At 39.6% G+C, this 20885-nt stretch overlaps 2 protein-coding genes across 2 annotated transcripts in view; both read left to right on the top strand.

Moving 5' to 3' along the window:
• The window catches only part of lrp6 (low density lipoprotein receptor-related protein 6), a 31059-nt gene extending 28442 nt beyond the window's left edge, over nucleotides 1–2617 (top strand). Inside the window, exon 23 of the mRNA XM_028448499.1 lies at nucleotides 97–2617. Within this exon, the coding sequence (XP_028304300.1) occupies nucleotides 97–400 (304 nt within the window). The 3' untranslated portion in view covers nucleotides 401–2617. The remainder of the gene's footprint in view (nucleotides 1–96) is intronic.
• Nucleotides 2618–5459: 2842 nt separating this feature from the next.
• tbk1 (TANK-binding kinase 1) lies at nucleotides 5460–20186 on the top strand. Its single transcript, XM_028449201.1, has 21 exons — nucleotides 5460–5520; nucleotides 6189–6295; nucleotides 8362–8502; nucleotides 9440–9569; nucleotides 9657–9838; nucleotides 10713–10873; nucleotides 10951–11061; nucleotides 11812–11991; nucleotides 12089–12285; nucleotides 12415–12473; nucleotides 12528–12619; nucleotides 12709–12810; nucleotides 12876–12954; nucleotides 13055–13176; nucleotides 13246–13322; nucleotides 13434–13473; nucleotides 13530–13631; nucleotides 18737–18833; nucleotides 18923–19023; nucleotides 19647–19718; nucleotides 19791–20186. The coding sequence occupies exons 2-21, from the start codon at nucleotides 6209–6211 to the stop codon at nucleotides 19828–19830; spliced, it is 2172 nt and encodes a 723-aa protein (XP_028305002.1). The 5' UTR covers nucleotides 5460–5520; nucleotides 6189–6208; the 3' UTR covers nucleotides 19831–20186.
• The last annotated feature ends 699 nt before the right edge of the window (nucleotides 20187–20885 follow it).

The raw sequence follows: 20885 nt of genomic DNA, 5'->3' as shown, positions 1-20885 counted from the left end.
GATCGTAATACACACTGATCATAACATTGATCTGAAGCTTCTTTCTGTGTCACTTCCTGTTATCAATGATAACTTCCTGTCGTTTCCTACCTGCAGCTACCGACCGTACACCTATCGCCACTTTGCCCCGCCCACCACACCCTGCAGCACCGACGTGTGTGACAGTGACTACACGCCGGGACGCAGAGCGCCGCTAAAGTCAGCCGCCGCCGCCACCAAGGGCTACACCAGCGACCTCAACTACGACTACGAGCCTTTCCCCCCCCCGCCCACACCTCGTAGCCAGTACCTGTCGGCGGAGGAGAACTGTGAGAGCTGCCCGCCTTCGCCTTACACCGAGCGCAGCTACTCACACCACCTGTACCCTCCGCCGCCATCACCCTGCACGGACTCCTCGTGAGCCGCTCCCCCTCCACGTAGCTCCGCCCCTCACTGTAAATAGTAATTGTGGATATCTGAGGAGCGAGCTGGCGTTTGTACAGAGAGAAGCATATTTATATATTTTCTACACAGTGTTTACGGACGCCGCCGCCGCAGAGCTTTGTATCACATTTGTAAATTTTCTAGCGAACAAAGGTTTTATCAGAACTCTACAAACTCCAAGTGGCCTTAAAACGCCGACCGGGACCACCACAGGACCTGGGTCACCACCAAAAACCAACCACAGGAGGGCCAAACAGAACCAACACGGACACGTTCAAAGGGCAGGCTCCGCCTCCAGCATACAACACGACACATGAAACATAGCAACTCGCCTCATTTAAAAAAAAAAAACATCCTTTTTACATCGAGCACATTTCATCCCAAAACCAACAAAAGTGGCACAAGTTTGACCTTTGAACTTTGTTTTAAAGGAAACATTACGCGTTGCGGTGAGAACGGCATTCGTATGATGTAACGGTACGTTGTGACGCTATGACTTGACACTGTGATGTAACTCAACGATGTGACGCTACGATTTGATGCCACGATGTGACGTTATGATGTGACGACGTAATGCCATGATGTAATGCTACGATGTGATGCTACAATGTGACGCCACAATGTTACGCTACAAGGTAATGCTACGATGTGATGCCAAAACGTGACGCCACAAAGTAACGCCACACTGTTGCGCTACAAGGTAACACCACGATTTGTTGCCACGATGTTACGCTGCGCTATAACGCCACAATGTTACGCTTCAAAGTAACGCTACGACGTGATGCCACAAAGTAACGCTGTGATGTGACGCCTAAGTGTTATGCCACAATGTTACGCTACGATGTGATGCCACGGTGTAACACTATGACGTTGCGCTATGATGTGATGCTACGATGTGGCACTCTGTCCAATAAACAGTTCAACACTCACACGCGATTTGATCAACAGTGCAGCGCCCCCACGCAGCAGCTCAGTGAACTACGCTCAAACAGCCTCACTTCGGTACTTTTTCATCCCGAGTCCTTCATTTTTTCCCTTGTTTTTTTATAAGTGAAACCAGAGAAGCAGATCAACTTCAGGTGCTTGATCTTCTTCAGTGTGTTTTTAAAGAAGTCGTTTTAAGCTACGAAGGGAATGCCATCCAAGCGTCCGTACGACATAACGCTACGTGTCGCGCACCATGGCGTGTCGCTGATGGAACCTTCACACTATAGGTCTTCAGTAGAAACAAACAATGATCTGTCACACGTGATTCAACACGATCCGCCTTACGATGTTAACGCCCCCTCGAGGCAGCGCGGTGAACTGCACTGAGCTTCGATAGCGTTTGTTCCTGGAGGCTGCTGCATCGCGTCGCTCAGTCCAAGAGAATCAAAACCAAAAGCTTTGGTGTCGTTGCGGCGACAAGAGGACGTGGTCGTGCCTGAGCAGCCGCAGCGCGCCGCTTTTCGAACCTTTACTTTATCGCACCGCTGCGTTTTTTGCATTGCATGTGTGCGGAGAAGTATTTATAAGCTACGTAGAGACTTGGTGTGACTCCTCTTCCATTTCCTCTGTTGTTTTTTTATACACGCACATCCACGCTCTACTTTTCTACAATCTCAGACAATCTCTCATCACGACATCGTCCGACTTTCACCTCTGAAGGATCACTGAACCTCTTTGTTACCGTGTCGACCATTACTCATTTTTATCGTCATGTTTTGCAAAAAAAAAAAAAAAACCGCACCAGCTCGACTTTAGACAATCTGCGAACGCTTGTCTGTTATGAAGATTTTTAACGCTAAAAAACTTGTCTGTGAATATTTTGTACATGTATTCTATTTTTTTTTATACACAATTAAAAGAAAACAACTCAGAATCCTCAGAGCCCTCATACGCGGTTCAGTTGGTACTAATAACGTCTTGCCTTCACGCCTGTTTACGATAAATATCTTCACGGACAAACACGTTGTGTCTCTGTGGCGATGGGTTGGGATTTCACAGTTGCAACAAACTACGTCTGTTTTCCACAAAACGCCGCTACTCGGGCATTAACGTAAGACTAACGAAAAGTCAGCGCTTCACCGCCGTCTCGTTTCATCTGTTTGTTCACATCCAATCAGAAACTACATGAGAATTCCCTGGGAGGTACAACATCGTTAATTTAAGATAAAAAAAAAAAAAAAATGAATTCAATCATTGAAGGAAAAAAGCATCAATGTTAAAAACTCACTTCAGCCTCGAGGAAAAAAATTGTCTTTCATATTTTTACCTTTAGGGTTTAAAAAAGATTATAATTCGATTAATTTAATTCCAGCTTTTTTTTTATATATTTTTAAAAGTACAAATATTTCAGCTTTTATTTATTTTTTAGTTGTTTTTAGACTGTTTTGTTTTATCCTCAGTTTTTTTTATTTTTATTGACGAGATTGCCTTTTTCATCTCAAACTGACAAAATAATAGCCATTTTACATTTATGGTAGATTTTTAACTTTTGGATGTAATATATATATATACATACATATATATATATATATATATATATAGAGAGAGAGAGAGAGAATTACATTCAGGAGATTATTTTTTTTATTTGTTGTAAATTTAATTTTAGCTACATTTTTATTTTCTCTTTTCTCGAGTACAAATATTTCCACTTTTATTTTATGAAATACTTTTTTTTACGGTTTTGTTTCATCCTCAAAGTTTTGTTGTTTTAATCTAAACCTTAAACTTTTATTTTGAAAAGTAAAAAAAATGGCCATTATAATATTGCATTAATGAAAGTTGGTTTTAAATGTTTCCCTTTTTTTTAATTGACGCAATGACCTTTTTCACCCCAAACAGACAGAATAAATATGCATGTTTACTTAAATTCAACGGAGTAATCCTTTTGAAGAGTTGCAGCTGTGTGACAGGAAGTGGCTCCCATCGTCTACTTCAGGGTGAAGAAAACGCTGAGCTGCGACGTGATTGGGCGCAGGAAGGAAAATGTGGCAAAGCACTTTGAAACGTGTGGTTATTTTTGTATCCGATGGGTTCCTCTGATCTGTTCGTGTAAAGCTATTCCTCATTAAAGCTCCACTTTGTTTCCTTCATGTTAAATATTATAAAGTCAGTGAACTTTTAACAAAATGTGTTTTCATTGTGTGTTTAACAGTTTCAGTCTCATGTGGGTCTGTTAATACGACTAAAGACTAGAAGAGATGAAACAAGATAAGAAAATATTAGCAGAGAACCAAACATTTGATCTAATTTTAACATTTCAGTTAGAATTAATTGTCATTTCAGGTGACTAAAGTCCAAATATTATTCAAATAAATCTGCAGATCAGGGGTGTCAAACTCATTTTAGTTCAGGGGGCAAATATGCGGCAGCTTGATCTCAAGTGGGTCACAGATTTGAGTAATTTCAACATTATTGCGCCCTAGTTTACACTTCTATGTATACAGTGGTGTACACAAACATTTTGGGGGTCAGATGCTCAGTGAAAAATAAGGGCACTTTACGCAGCATGTAGAACTGACAGCTACCTTATTGTAGCAGTGTGAGATTTTAAAAAATAAACATTACAGGCACATGTTGAATGTAATTGCATAATTATGTCAATATTTTAATAAAATGATGACCTTTGAACTGGTACAGTTACACACGATAGCACTGATCAGTCAATCACCATTGTTTTATTTCTTTGGAATGAACACACATGGAGAGGTTTTAAGTAAGTTGCCAGCTACAATAATAGATTCATGTATTTTTCCCCTGTCAGAATAAAAGTGAACAAAGTGTTATTTTCCTGACCTACTGCTTCCCTACTGTAGCTGCCTAGAATAGAATAATAATAGTTTAATAGCCTATATTTAAGGTTAAGTATACTGTAGCCTATTAAGGTAAATACAAGATTATTGCAAGTTTTGTAACATAGAAATAACTTCTTGGTACAAAATATAATTAGCTAAAATAGCTTAATGCCTCATTTAGTACAGCCAAACCACTTTGTGTTATTAAAATAAAACATGGACAGCTTTTAAGATATTTCAGTAAAATTAGAGGAACAGTTCAACTTTAAAATCTGAGCTTTAAAATGCCATAAACAGTGAACATATTAAGACTGACCTGTTTGTCATTTAGCAAATAATTTACTGCAAGTGTTAATTATGTAACCTAATATAAACCTACACAATAGCCAACTAAATATTCACCTTAAATAAGTATACTGATAGATTCACATGTTGTAGGATACCAATGACAAACTCTTCCGGTGATCATCATTACGTCATATCTATTATTAATTATGGGTAGTGTCTCGCTTGTTAAGCAGGTGAGCAGTTAGCTAATTTATGTGGTGTTGAGACAGGCTACTTCACAACAGAGACAAATAAATGCATTTATGAATGTGTTCAGGAGAGGAGGTGTTTGTTCTGTAGCTGTATACTGTCTCACAAAAAGTGACAAACACAAGAAAGGATCTGTAAAAATAATCTAATAATTTATTACAAAATTATAAATCAGACTTTAATAATCCTGAGGGAAAAGTAAACATTCAGCAGATGGAAAATAATCCACAATCAATACAGAAGCAAAACAAATTAAATGAAATGGTATAATACAACAGCATTAAAACAAAAACAGAACACCTTCAAATTATTTAAAATCTGTTTTAAAATTATAATAAACAAATTTAACTAAGATACATCTGATTAAATTAATTATTTGTTTTGTTATTTATTGTTTTTATTCGATAATCGTTAAATAAAGAATCGGTTTCGATTTCTGTAAATGCGTCACTTGTACCGTAACTAATAAAAAAGAGTGAATGTGATTAGTGCAAAAGGGACCAGGAAGCCCCGCCCCTCATCTAAACCTTTTCAGTATAATGTGAATTCATAAATCACTTTAAGAATGAAACGTTAAAATATCATTAAGATGTAGAAATCATTATCTAACACTTTTATTAACACTTTCATTCGGTTTTTATGCCTCACATACCGCAGCTCTTAGGTGTATTACGGTAACATCTCAGCCACGCCCCTAGGCTCCATCTACCCACTGATTGCACGACAGCCGTCACGTGACCAGATGAGAACGGAAGCTGGCAGCTCGGCAGAGAAAGAAAAGGTGAGAAAATAAAAACAAAAATAAACACGTTACAAAGATCGGTTGGTTTTAAAAATACACGCGCGAGGGACCGTGTCTCGAAACCGGCCTTTGACACGCGGGAGCGCGGTCACGTTAGTCCGCGTTAGGCGGCTAAACGGAGACTCTTTAAAATGTCTTTAAGACGTCACAACGAGCCACTAAAACTGCAAACATCGCGTTTAAACGTTTCTAACTGCTTCAATCCGCGTCTTTTATCGCATTTTCACGTATTCTGGCCTCAAGCTGGAATTTCCCATTGGTGACCATGACGTCATTACGCACAGACAGTAACGCTGGCTGTGCGGAATGACGTCACTAGTAATCAATTATCAGCCAATGATTTAATTAATGTATTTTATATTTTACATAGTGACAACTGTGCATAAAAGTCCTAAAATAAACAAAAGTTACACAATGAAGCTAATTTGTAAACAATGACCCAGCATTTTAATGTAAATGTAAACAATGACTCTGCGTTTTATTGTGTAAACAGTGACAGTTAATGGACAATAAAGATCAAACATTGTAATTAAGTTGTTCCTGGTGTTTGAACCATTTGTGATAACGTTTTTTTTTCAGCGATTTTATTTGTTGCTAAGGGTTAGGGTTTGTGTGTGTGTGTGTGTGTGTGTATGTGTGTTTTCTAGGAGTCACTGCAGCCTTCAGGATGCAGAGTACATCCAACTACCTGTGGCTGATCTCAGACCTGCTGGGTCAGGGAGCCACGGCCAACGTTTACCGAGGACGCCACAAGGTACCAACGGGCCACTACGGTGCTAACAGTGCTAACAGCTGTGTTGCAAAGACAGTCGTCAGAGACGTTTTATTTTGAAACCAACAGCAGCTTCCTGTCAGATTGACTTCACACATACAGACTTGTCCACATTAATCAGTGATATATTTAAAATTTGTTAGCTTAGCTTTGTAGCCTGAGCTAATAAAGCATCACAACAGCGCTAACAAGAACTAATTAGCATTTAAACACTTTAAAGTGACCAACAGAGGGTGCTAAAGTAACTATTTATGCCATGAATAAGTGACGTCTGTCTCAAGGAATGGTTTAAAATCAGAATATTTTTATATTAATGTAAATTATGTATTTGATACAATAAGACTAGCATTATATGAATATGATAGTATTATCATATTAATTCATTGATAGGATGATTACTCTGAAGACATGTGTCAAACTAAAGGTCTGGGGACCAAATCCGGTCCATTGGAGCATCTAATTTGGCCCACAGGAGAAAGTAAAAACATGAATTTTTGAGTAAATGAAACTCAACAATATTTGCAGGTGCTCACAGTTTTCCCAGTGTTTATATTGTATGATTGCAGTCATTTTTATTGTTAAACTGTTAAACAATACAAATATTTAAAATACTTACAAAATCTTTACATAATATTTCCCTTAATTAAATAGAAATTGGTCACAAACCGAGGACATTTAAAGTGTAGGCCCTGTTGGGACTGATATCTGTCACTTATAAGTCTTTTCACACTCTGGAAGTGTGCATGTGTGACCGGCGGGGGTCATAGGTCAAGAGGGATATAAATGTCAACACAACGCCGTTTGTGCTATGCGCTGAGATTTTCAGTGGACTTTTTGTACGATAAAGGTCGGCCTAATGTATGTGATATTTAATATATTACAAGGTCAACACTCAGACTGTACTCACTCACTTATATCAGCTTTAAACAAACACGTTCCAATGAATATTTACGCTTTTAATGGACGAGGAGTCGCAAACAACCACCATTTACTTATTTTGAAAAAAATAAAATTGATTAATTAGTACACTCTGTAAACTTCATGGGATTTATTAATTGGTCATTTCTTTAACTCCATGATAACATTTTAGGTTTATCACTGATTTATGAAGTTCCATAATTAAAATGTTCAGACTACTTCACCATTTTTTATTATTTTTTCAGATTCCCAGCGTCTACTGCCGTATTTTACTGCCAAATAGAGTTTAAAAGAATACAAGGAATGTGACTTGGTCTAATCTTAATGTGTTCATGACTAATAATTCATCCATATCACAGACATGTACTGTACATGTATATAAACTAGCCATTATATAACAGCAGGCAGGTATTACAGTATGAGTTCTCACTTTGAAAATGTATATTTATGAGGTACACCATTCATTAACCAGGTTCATATGATTATTTTTATTAAGATATTATATTATTGAAATTTACAAATCTGAAGGAAGTGCACGATGAACAGGTCATTTCATTTGCACATTTACTTTGTCTAGTCTTATTGTTCCTTTCTTCTGCATGTGTATAATTATCATTATTATTAGAGGGGTTTTCTTTAATACACTGTTCTTTACCATTTATACTATACTTATGCTTTATTAACACATTAATTAAAGTATTTTATGATTCTGATGAAGTGAAACAGCACTGATCAGCTGATTCATGTTTACTAAATGTGACAATAATCTGAGTCACTGTTGAAATGTCATAAAAAACCTGAATTTTCAGCTCTTGTGCAGCATTAGCTTTAGTAGCTAACTCTGTCTTTTTGCCTTGGAGACTGATGTCACGTTTTCACAAAATCTATTTTAAGGAATCAAAGCTCCAACGGGTAAAACATTGTAAATCTGTGTCAGACTCACTTCCTACACCGTTAGCCATGGAGAGTTTATCTCTCTGACCTTTGACCTGATGCAGAAGAACTGAACCAGAGCGAGAGAGGGTGAAAAGGCTTATAGGATGGATGTTGTTGGTTTCTTGCATAATAATGTTGATATGACTCGTTTACCAGCATTTCATCTGTGTCCCAAACTGCTCATGTGTGTGTAGAAAACAGGCGATCTCTACGCTGTGAAGGTTTTCAACAACCTGAGTTTCCTGCGTCCGCTCGACGTTCAGATGAGAGAGTTTGAAGTTCTGAAGAAACTCAACCATAAGAACATCGTCAAACTGTTTGCTGTGGAGGAAGAGGTCAGCGGTCACGCTGCTAACGTGCTAACTGTTGTCATTAAGGTCATATTTATACACACAGGAGAAACACACTGAAATAATCACGCACTGAGATCCAGCCGTTAGCTACACATGCTAAAGCTAACGATAGCTCACCTGTTTTACAGTGAAAAATATGGATAAAATGTTTTATATTGTCCATGTGAGAATATGTCCAGTGTAAGTTTGTAATTTCCACTTGATTTTGTTTAAGAAATAATATTAATGATAAAAAAAAATATTTCTTAAAATAAGTAATGTTAAAATAAATAACTATTTCAATTTTAAGAAGTGGTTTCTGTTTGTTTTCTAGGATCACAAATAATCAGAGTCCCTAAAACAGACATGAGCAACTGGTGGTTCAGGGACCATATGTGGCCCTCGGTCTAATATTGTGGGGGCTTTTTGTGTCTTTATTTTCAGCTTGTGTGTTCAGCCCCCAAAAGTAAACACACAAAATTACAGAAAACATATTTTTTTGTGTATTTTTGTTGTAATTTTTTTTTTTTTTTTTTAGTGGTAATTTATTGTGGTTTTTCTTGTCATTTTGTGTGTGCAAACTGTAAACAACCAAAAGGAAATGCACAAAACTACTCTAAAAATACACATTTTTTGTTTTTGTTGTTGTTTTGTGGTGTTTTTGAAGGGTTTGTGTGTTTGTACAGTCCTCAAAAGTAAACGCAAAAACACACAAAATTACAACTATAAATATACACAAAATCACAGGAAAAATACAAATTAAAGCAGACAATATGACTCAAAATGCACAAAAAACTAAAACAAACATAAAATGTACAAAATGTCCCCAAAAACACATAAAGAAACAACACAAACAATGTTTAACTTCCTGATCATTCTCTGATGACACTTGAAACCATGTGACTGCTGTGGACCAATCAGCACTGTGTTCTGGTTCCAGTCCAACACACGTCACAAAGTGCTGGTGATGGAGTACTGTCCCTGTGGGAGTCTCTACACCGTCCTGGAGGAGTCGTCCAATGCCTACGGACTCCCTGAGGACGAGTTCCTGCTGGTGCTCCATGATGTCGGTGAGGCCCCGCCCACCTCAGCTTCAGCCAATCACAGGAGGTGTCATGAAAATGAATGGTATTGTGTGCTCTGATTGGCTCCTACAGTGGCAGGTATGAACCACCTGAGAGAGTACGGCATCGTTCACCGTGACATCAAACCAGGAAACATCATGAGGGTGATTGGAGAGGACGGACGATCGGTTTATAAACTCACCGACTTTGGAGCAGCGCGAGAACTAGAGGACGACGAGCAGTTTGTGTCTCTGTACGGCACCGAGGAGTACCTGGTACGACCTGGTTAAGTATGAAGGAGTACCAGAGGGGTATTTGATCAAACCCAGCTCAGGGTTAAGTCCAGGTTTAACCTGGGAGTCCGGCTCCGTTAAGCCAGGTTCTAACTGGAACAGCGGTTTCATCAACGAGAAAACACCTTGGTTACCATAGTAACAGAGCCCTGAGGAACCCCACAGGACATTGGTAATTTGTCAGATTCAAAGTTTACAATGTTTACAAAATAACTTTGATCCTCCAAGTAGAACTTAAACCATTACTTTAACATTTAGTCCAACCCATGTTTACAATCTGTGCAACAAAATTGTATGATCTACAGTGTCAAATGTAGACTTAGATCAATAGAATGAGAACAGATACTTTTCCTGAATCAGGAGGCGGGGCTTTAATACTCACTCAGATCTGATGCACTTCATAACCTGGTCCAGACCAGGTTAGGCGTTCAGCCTAAGTTACCATGGTGATTTAGTCTGTTACCATGGTGATTTAGCCCTATAAAAAGTTATCCAGCGTCATAGTACAGCACACACTGATTAAATCCAGGAAGTTAGAGAGAGAGAAAATCCAGCGTCATAGTACAGAACCTTTATTCATGTTTTTTTTTTTTGTGTGTTTTTTATCTTTATCGTTTTGTAGGTTTTTGTTTTCATTTTGTGTTTTTTTTGTGTGCTTTTGTTGTAAATTTGTGTGTTTTGTTGGGGGGTGTTTGTTGTTGTTTTGTGTGGTTTTCTTTTGTATGTTTTTGTTGTCATTTTTTGTGGCTGTTCTGTGTTTTTTTTCTTGTCGTTTTGTGAATAAATGAATGAATGTGTCTCATAAACGGTGATGTGGGCGTTGACCTCTAACCCTCTGCTGTCTGTGGTGCTGCAGCATCCTGACATGTACGAGCGAGCCGTGCTGAGGAAGGACCATCAGAAGAAGTATGGAGCTACAGTGGATCTGTGGAGCATAGGAGTGACGTTCTACCATGCTGCTACTGGTTCGCTGCCCTTCAGACCCTTTGAGGGGCCCCGCAGGAACAAGGAAGTCATGTAAGAGACACACACACAAGCAGGTGTGTGTGGCCCCGCCCCCACTCACCTGTGTGTGTGTGTGTGTGTGTGTTCAGGTATAAGATCATCACTGAGAAACCATCAGGAACCATCTCAGGACATCAGAAGTGTGAGAACGGAAAGATCGAGTGGAGCACAGAGATGCCTGTGTCCTGTAGCCTGTCAAAGTACATACTATAGTACACACTACACACACTACGCAGCCTGTCAAAGTACACACTACACACACATACACAGCAACTATTCAATTAAATTCAACTTTATTTATATGCGCAAATTACAACAGAAGTCATCTCAAAGCGCTATCAAAATATAAGGAACACAAATGTTTGTTTTTTTAACCTCTTCAGTCCCAACGGACCCGCCGGCGGGGGCAACTTCAGCTTTTGTGACTCTGAAAGGTCTAAACATTGTAAAGAATGAATGAAATGATATCAGTAATGATGACAAATAGTGTCTTACCTTTGTTGTTTGTTATCAGAAGTTGTTCCAATGTGCAAAAAACTCCATATTTTGATAAATCCAAATCGTGTCATCAAACACCTGCATTACACACATCTAAGCACTTCTCAGTCAAGAAATCAGTCCAATGAGGTGCATAGCGCTCGTGCGTAAAATGGCCAATCCCTCCTTTACCCAGCTCTGATTGGCCAGGGCTAAAGCCCCTCCCATAGTGTTTGATATCACCAATTTCCACTGGCTCTGAGCTTTACAACACAGTGTCAAGCATTCTGATTGGTCAAAGCATTGCTCAATGCCACACATGCGTAACAGCATCAAAGAGTGGAATCAAAAATAGAATTACGCATGGCACCACAGAAACCTGAATAAAAAATGTGTTTATTTCAAGCCATATTACAACATCTAGTGGTCAAACATAAGATGTTTGTGTGTGTCTATGTCTATCTTTCTCTCAGAGGTCTCCAGAGCCTCCTAACTCCAGTTCTTGCTAACATCCTGGAGGCGGATCAGGAGAAATGTTGGGGTTTTGATCAGTTTTTTGCTGAAACCAACGACATCCTCCACCGTGCTGTAGTGTGTGTGTTCAGTCTGCAGCAGGCCACGCTGCACCATGTCTACATCCATGAGTACAACACGTGGGTAGTTCACTGACTCACTGTATGTGTCGTTTACTGTTACTTTGTGTAGTTTGTGTGTAGTTCCTACTCTCACACTGTGGCTGTGTGTCCTTAGGATGGCGCTGTTCCAGGAGCTGTTGTGCCGACGCAGCAGTATTCCTGTTCACAACCAGGAGCTCCTGTACGAGGGCCGGCGCCTGAACCTAGAACCCAACCGTCAGGCCAAGACGTTCCCCAGAACCTCCAGGGAGAACCCCATCATGCTGCTCAGCAGGGAGTCCGTGGCCACCGTCGGACTCATCTTCGAGGACCGTACGAGACTTTACGCCTTCTCTCTCAGCTATTCAGTGACTGTCTTTGTCCCGCAGTAGAACAGAAAGAGTTAAAGGTCAAATAAAGCTGAGTCAGCATTACTGACCATTGACCTTTGTGCTCCTGCAGCCAGTCCTCCTAAAGTCCAGCCTCGCTACGACCTGGACCTGGATGCCAGCTCTGCTAAGGTACAGATTAATAAACTCTGGTAATGATCTCAGATTAAAGATCTTCTTCTTCAGACGTTTGCAGGTGATGTTGGATACCTGTGGAAGACCTCCGAGTCTCTGCTGGTTTATCAGGAGCTGGTGAGGAAAGGAGTACGAGGCCTGATGTGAGCGCATACTGAGTGTAGTTTATTGTAGTTTAGTTTAACAGCGTGTTAGTGTGTGGACTAGTGTGTGTGTGTGTGTGTGTTGTCAGAGAGCTGATGAAGGAGGACTACAGTGAGATCGTCCAGAAGAAGTCTGAGGTCTTCAACCTGTGTAACATCTCCACTCAGCAGCTGGAGAAGACCGAGCAATTGTATGGACCTGCTGACCTCCCGTTGACCCCTGACCTCCCGCTGACCCCTGACCTCCTCTCTACAGGTTTGAGGTGCTGATGCAGTCCAATCTTCTGACTTCAGAGTACGACGAGATCACAGACCTGCACAAGAAAGCCCTCAGAGTGAGTTTTTGTGTAGCTCCGCCCACTCCCCTGTGTAATGATATCACTTGGCTCCGCCCACTCTCCAGTGTAATTATATCACTGAGTTCTCTCCCTGCAGATTTCTGGCTCCTTGGATCCGATTGAACGAACCGTACAGGAAGGGAAGAGCAAGTTCCTCTCAGGAGGTTTACTGAGTGACACCTGGATCCAACAAGTGGGAACGCACCCCGAGGATCGCAAGTAGGAGTGTGTGTGTGTGTCTGTGTCTGTGTGTGTGTTTGCGTCCAACACTGTGTGTTTCTGCTGCAGTGTGGAGAAGATCAAGGTTCTTCTGGATGCGATCACCACCATCTACCAACAGTTCAAGAAGGACAAAGCTGAGAGACGTGAGTCCAAAAGAACCAATCAGACACAATAAGAACCTATTAGAACCAGGAACACAACCAGACTCTGACCCTGAAGCCACTGAGGTCTTCTCTCTTTTCTGATGTTTTCAGGTCTTCCTTACAACGAGGAGCAGATCCACAAGTTTGACAAGTAAGTGTCCTGATCCTGATCCTGATCCTGATCCTGGTCTAACTGTCTTTCCACAGGCAGAAGCTGGTCCTCCATGCTGGTAAAGCTCGTTCTCTGTTCCTGGAGGAATGTGCCATGAAGTACCGCCTGTTCCTCTCTAAGAGTGAAGACTGGATGAGGTATGTCTATCATTATAATCAATAACAAAATAATCATATGTGATCATATATAACGAGGTCGTGGTGGCCTAGTGACCATAGGATGTTGAGCAAGTCCCTTAACCCTTAACTCCTCCCCAGGGAGGAGTTAAGGGTTAAGGGAGGAGTTAAGTGCAGAGAACAAATTATGTATATGTGTAAAACATATATGATGATAAATAAAGGCAAAAGCCCTGATTCTTCTTCTCTAATAATAATATGAGAAAGTGTTGCCTCATCGATCAATAAATCAAAGATTATTCGCTCAGAAAAATGTAAAAGGTTGAAATTGTTGCTCTAAAGTTAGTTTTGATCTCTACTGTAAACTCTCTCTAATAAGCTTTTCACACCCTCAGTTCTTACACATGAGGTCAAAGGTCAAGAGGTATAAACTCACTGTACACAGTGAGCCTGACAGAGATTTACATCATTTGTTCCTGTTGGAGCACTGAGTCTTTGGAAAAAAATATTGCGGAAACGTGGTATCTGTCTCCAAGGTAGAAATGCTGAGTTGGCTGCTAAAGCTAGCGCTGCTAAAGCTAACGCTGCTAAAGCTAACGCTGCTAAAGCTAACGCTGCTAAAGCTAACGCTGCACACGAGCTAAAAATTCTGGTTTTTCCTGCTTTTTAACGGTGATCAATCAGCTGATCAGTGCTGTTTCACTTATCAACCTGTTTACTGTCCATCTTATGCACGTCCTTCAAATGTGTAAATGTAATTGAAATAAAAGCTTAATAAAATAATCATGGACCTGGTTAGTGAATGGTGGACCTTTAATAAATAATAATAATAAAAACTACCATGAATAAAGCCACCCATGTTTTATTATTCTATTATGATGTTGTACTTGTATTTTCACCACAGCTCTGTACAGAACTTAGTGATTTTATCTGCAACAAGTGTTTCATAAAGAAAGGTAAATAGAGAAAATACATGAGTAGGTCTGTCGCTTTAATACGGCTTCTCTCATTGGTTTTATTAAAGTGTTCAGATATGAGCATCATTCCCAGGTAGAATCAGAATTCCTCCCACTGGAGACCCAGTGTTTACATTCACCAGGGGTCACCTGTGTGGAAACAAGAGGACTGCCATGCTTCCATACTGCTGCTGAGCTGCTCCATCGGTTTTTAAAAGTGCTCGGATCGTCCGATAGTGACATCAGCAGAAAACTCTGGCCCCTCCTCTAGTCTGAATATGTGTAATAATAATAATATAAACACTAACGATCTCTGGAATAACTTTATAAACACTGTTAGGTTGGAAATATCAACAGAGTGGACGAGCTTGTTTACGTTTATATACCTCTGACCTTTGACCCCCAGGTCACACATGCTCAGTGTGAAAAGACTTATGGAGATTGTTGGAAAAGTTTGATGCATTATGGGATGTGGAGTCCACATAGAAGTGTTTTTACTGTGATTTCCTGTTTCTTCATCAGACAAGGAGGACAGGGATTTGGGACAAATACAAAACTCTATTATCGTTACTATTAATAATGATAATAATGTAGAGTTTCTAATTTTCTGTGTGAAAGTTCCCAGTTCTGTTTCATAGTTTACAGATTATCATTTAGTTTCTGTTTTCTTTTCCTTCTCTAATAATCGACTCATCAGTGACTGTAAAACTTTCTGAAATCATTCCAAACATGTTTCACGGTTTACAGTTAATAGAGTTAAATATAGTCATTAATGTCATATTTTTACACAGCACAAACAAACACAATGAGCTGTTAGCTACATGTGCTAAAGCTAACATTAGCTTACCTGTTTTAGTGTAAAAAATATGTTGTAAAGATAATATTGTCCTTAAACGTGTGTGTGAGGGTTTAGTTTGTGTCAGATTAATATTTCCGCTTGATTAGGTTTTTATCCCTCCTCAATGATACCAGGTAAAGGATCACTCTTCTCCTCAGGCCAGATGTGTTCATCTTAGAGCGACACAGGTCTGATGTGTGCTGGGTCTAGACTGCAATAGCTCTATTTTTAGGAACAACCAGAAAAAGTCAGGGCCTTATGGAGTTAATGCAGCTTCTTTAATTCCTGTGGTGACAGGTAACACAGGTAAAATTGTGAAATTAAAGAAAAACAAAAAGCTTTATAGAAATAAAAATTTGACTCCTATAACATGTCATCCAAAAAGTCCACCAGTGTCTCCAGTAAAGTCTTTAAAATTAGCTCTTCTTAATGTTAGATCTCTTGTTAACAAGTCACTAATAATTAATGATTTTATTTTGACACATCACTTGGACTTTTTATTTCTTAATGAAACATGGTTGAATGATGGTATCAGTAATACTATTCTCAATGAAAGTTCACCACAAGACTTTATTTATTTAAATAAGTGTCGTACTTGCAGGAAAGGTGGTGGAGTTGCTGCCATTTTTAAATCAATATTTCAGTGCAAAGAAATAACATTTGGTGATTTTATCTCCTTTGAATATATGTCATTCTTACTGAAGGGTGATTCAAGAGTTCTGTTTTTAGTCGTTTATAGACCCCCAAAATATTCTGGAGAATTCATGGATGAGTTTGCTGAACTGCTGTCAGTTGTATGCACTGAATACAACTTTTTAATAATAACAGGTGACTTAAATATTCATGTAGACAATAACATGGACAATACTGCCAAAGAACTGTATGCTTTAATGGATACTTTTGGTCTTACACAACATGTGACTGGTCCGACACACACTCAAGGTCACACTTTGGATCTGGTTATCTCTAAAGGTGTTGATATCTCTGCTGTTGATGTAAGAGACTTAGCTCTATCTGATCATTTCTGTGTCTTTTTTGACCTAGAGACTGTAACATCTGTTCCCCCTAGTTATGTGTGTTTAAAGAAAAGGTACATAAATGACAACACACGTGCACAGTTTATGGAAACCATAGCAATGACACCAACATTGAGTGGTGAGACAGTTGATGATCTTCTGGATGAGTTTAATACAAAAGTCTATGATGTCATAGATGTGGTGGCTCCAATCAAAACTAAGAGAAAACCAAACACACAGAAAACACCTTGGAGGAGGACTGAGATAATGCAGAATTTGAAATCTGACTGTAGAAGAGCTGAGCGTAAATGGAGATCAACAAAACTCTAAATTCATCTAGAACTATACAAAATAAGTCTGTGTAAATTCAATGATGGCTTGTTCAAAGGGAGGCAGCAATACTTTTCTGAAATTATTGCCAAAAATGTCAACAACTCTCGCACGTTGTTTGCTGTAATTGAAAAGCTCACAACTCCCCCAGATCAAATAGCCCCTGAATTACTGTCAGCTGGAAAATGCAATGAATTTGCTGTAAATTTCAATGAAAAAATACAATCAATAAGGTCAAACATCAGAACAAACCAGCAAAATCACAAAAAGCTTGAACAACTTCAACCACTGAGGGAGGAGTCAACTACAATGTTAGAGTTTATTACAGTGAACCCAAAAACAATAGAGGAAACTGTTCAGCAGCTGAATCCATCAACGTGTTGCCTTGACACAAAACCCTCAAACTTCTTTAAAACTGTTGTAAAGTCATTTATCACTGATTAGTATCAGATAATTAACTGATCATTCCAATCAGGCACCGTACCAAAATCCCTGAAAGTAGCTGCTGTTAAACATCTGTTAAAAAAGAGAACACTGGATGCTTCTATACTGACTAACTATAGACCAATCAGAACCTTCCATTCATGGCCAAGATCATTGAGAAGGTGGTCTTCAACCAACTGAGTCAATTCTTAACATTCAACAAAATATTTGATAAATTTCAGTCAGGTTTTGGTTCTCATCACATCACTGAAACTGATCTGATCAAAGTGATCAATGACATAAGGTTGAACACTGATTCAGGAAAAGTATCTGTTCTCATTCTATTGATCTAAGTCTGCATTTGACACTGTAGATCATACAATTTTGTTGCACAGATTGTAAACATGGGTTGGACTAAATGTTAAAGTAATGGTTTAAGTTCTACTTGGAGGATCAAAGTTATTTTGTAAACATTGTAAACTTTGAATCTGACAGATTACCAATGTCCTGTGGGGTTCCTCAGGGATCTGTTCTTGGACCTCTTCTGTTTAGCCTTTATATGCTTCCTTTAGGACACATTTTACAGAACTGTAAGGTTGATTATCAGAGCTACGCAGATGACACACAACTATATCTATCACTGAACCCAGATGACTATGGTCCCATTGAGGTGTTGTGTGACTGTTTAGAAAAAATAAACTGCTGGATGAGTGAAAACTTCCTTCAACTAAACCATGACAAGATGGAGGTGATTGTCTTTGGTAACAATGAAAAGAGGACTGCTGTCAGCAAGTATCTGAGTCTGGATCTTTAGAAGATAAAGACCAAGTCAAAAACCTTGGTGTTCTGATTGACTCAGATCTGACATTCAGCATCAGATCAAATCTATCACAAAAACATCTTCTACCACCTAAAGAACATCTCCAGAGTGAAAGGTTTAATGACTCAGAAAGATCAGGAGAAACTGGTCCATGCTTTTATCTCCAGCAGACTGGACTATTGTAATGGTCTTCATCAAACATCTACAGCTGGTTCAGAACGCTGCAGCTCAGGTCTGAACCAGAACAAAGAGGTCAGAACACATTACACTGGCTCCCAGTCAGCCTCAGAGGAGACTGTAAAGTTCTGCTGCTGGTTATAAATCTGTGAATGGTTTGGTCCAGAATACATCAGTGAGATGTTAGTCAGGTATGAACCCAGCAGGTCTCTGAGATCTATGGACACAGGTCAGATAGTGGAGCCCAGAGCTCACAGTAAACATGGTGATGCTGTGTTTAGTTGTTATGCTGCAAAGAAGTGGAACAAACTGCAGCAGAGCTGAAGTCAGCATCACGTGAACATTTTTAAATCAAAGTTAAAGGAACTTTTTTTTTCTACTGTGTATGATTGAGAGAGATTTATGGTCATGTTGATGATGTCATGATGATTTTACTGATGATTTTAATTGATTTTACTGATGATTGAATGTTTTATCATGTAAAGCACATTGAGTTGCCTTGAGTATGAAATGCGCTATACAAATAAATTTGCCTTGCCTAAAAATTATTTAAAATACATTTTCAGGAAGGTTCATCACGTCAGGAAGCAGCTGCTGGGACTGACCAATCAGCTGCACACCATTCAGAAGGAGGTTGCCATGGTGATGGAGAGGGCCATCAAGGTAGGAAAAGATTGGGATGAATTTATCAGCCAATCACGTGTTTGTCTTGTTATTGTGTTGTTAATGTTTGTGTTGTTGTTGTGTTACAGATGCAGGAGCTCCTCCCTCAGAAGCTTCTTCCTGTGGTATCTGGAGGTTTGAAACCTCAGGCGTACCTCAGCCAGAACACACTGGTGGAGATGACTCTAGGGTGTGTGTGTGTGTGTAATGTGTCCGTGTGTGTATAATATGATCGTGTGTGTGTAATATGTCTGTGCGTTTGTGTAATATGTTCATGTGTGTAATATGTCCATGTCACTGGAGTGATGAAGTGACCAAAAAGCACCACTATGTTCCAGCGACTCATCACGGGCGATTGAAGTGACTGCAGTCGGGTTCAGTGTGAACGCACCATTAGTGTGTACTGGGCTGTCGTAAAGCAGTGCGTGTTGTCATGAGAACAGAGCTGTGAGACTGGTACCGGGTCAGAGGCAGGAAAGTTGCAAGTCCTGTTTTCTGGTCATAGACAGCAGGGAGGATGAAAGACCCCCCAATCACCCCATTAACACTTGTATTATCCTCAGAGGGACTATGAGAAGGATTTATTAAGGTGAAAAAGTTACTTAGTTCTGTTTTAACTTAAAGTGAGATTAAATGTTTGCAAGATCAAGGAATTGTTTAAATCAGAATTCAAATCAGAATAATCAGATTTAAACTTAATTCGGAATTAAGTGCTTTCAAGGTCAGTTTAAAGAGGATTTAACTTTTATTGTGAAGTAAAGAGGAACTAAAGCTCTCATGTAAACGTGACACAATATTTTTGTCGTGTTTCAGAATGAAGAAGTTAAAAGAAGAGATGGAGGGTGTGGTCAAAGAACTGGCAGAAAACAACCACTTCTTAGAAAGGTTGCACACACACACGCACGCACACACACACACACACACACACACACTGACGTAGCTCCTCCTCTTCCTCAGATTTGGTTCTCTGACGTTAGACGGCGCTCTGAGAGGCTGAACTTCATCCATTGGATGTTTTTAATGTAAATAACTGACGACACAAAACAAACCAACAAGGAAACAGTTTGTGTGGGCGTCGGCCTTCACCTTCCTCCCTCTGCTGATTGGCCGACCCAGGCACGGAGAGAGAACCTGTAGAAGGACTGCGTCGTGCTGATGGACCAGTCGAACCATGTGACCATGTGATCATGTGACCTGTAAACAAGTCTCGGAACTGTTTGGAACTTTTTTATTTACGTTTTTCAGCTGCGTTACTATGGGAACTTTTGTCAGCTGCTCTCAGCCACTGTTTGTATGTAAATCATAATGTGTTCATAAACCAATCAGTAATCAATAAAGTGATTTAACCACTGACTCCTCCTGTCTGTCAGCAGCTACTAACACCTTTAGTTATCAGTTGTTAGTTGTTGGTTATTATTTATCAACTATTAGCAGCTGCTGCTCTGTGATTTCCACAGAAACAACCTTTACCTCAGGCTTAGCTTTTGTTTGTTCAACAACAACCGGAGCCAATAACAGTTTTCTACAACCTGACCACCACCAGACCTTCCCACACAGATGCCCCAACGCCAGTCGACTCCGAGGACGGAAACTCCACCACAGCCAGATGTGATCCACCCGCCGGATGTTCCCGTCAGTACAACAGACGCACACACACTCTCACCACAAACTACACTCATTATAGGAGATTCAATAACAAGGAATATTAGATTATTTAATGTCATCACACACTGTATTCCAGGTGCTACAGTTCAAACTATCTTAAACTTAATCAAATGTTTCCCACGCTGCCAGCAACTGTCACTAAAATAGTGTTACATGTAGGGACGAACGATACCACCCGATGTGAATCGATACGGACCATGAATGAGTTTAACCTTCTCTTTAACGTTCTAAAGGCATGTGGGAAATCAATATTCATTTCTGGTCTTTTCCCTACATTAAATAGAACGATTTAGTCGTCTATTACAGCAGCACAACTTCTTACAATCCTGCTACAAACTCCATAATTTCACATTTATTGATAACTTTGACCTCTTTTGGAAATGTGCT

Source organism: Gouania willdenowi, chromosome 6 (assembly GCF_900634775.1).
Source record: "Gouania willdenowi chromosome 6, fGouWil2.1, whole genome shotgun sequence".
In the NCBI taxonomy this organism is placed as follows: domain Eukaryota; kingdom Metazoa; phylum Chordata; class Actinopteri; order Blenniiformes; family Gobiesocidae; genus Gouania; species Gouania willdenowi.
This window is presented reverse-complemented; position numbering and strand designations above follow the sequence as displayed.

Excerpts from the sequence above, each read along its gene's own strand:
- tbk1 (XM_028449201.1), top strand. The coding sequence starts at position 6,209 with ATGCAGAGTACATCCAACTACCTGTGGCTGATCTCAGACCTGCTGGGT. Across the intron at positions 11,062-11,811 it reads GTGTCCTGTAGCCTGTCAAA|AGGTCTCCAGAGCCTCCTAA; the intron begins GTACATACTATA and ends TCTTTCTCTCAG. Across the intron at positions 19,024-19,646 it reads CTGGTGGAGATGACTCTAGG|AATGAAGAAGTTAAAAGAAG; the intron begins GTGTGTGTGTGT and ends GTCGTGTTTCAG.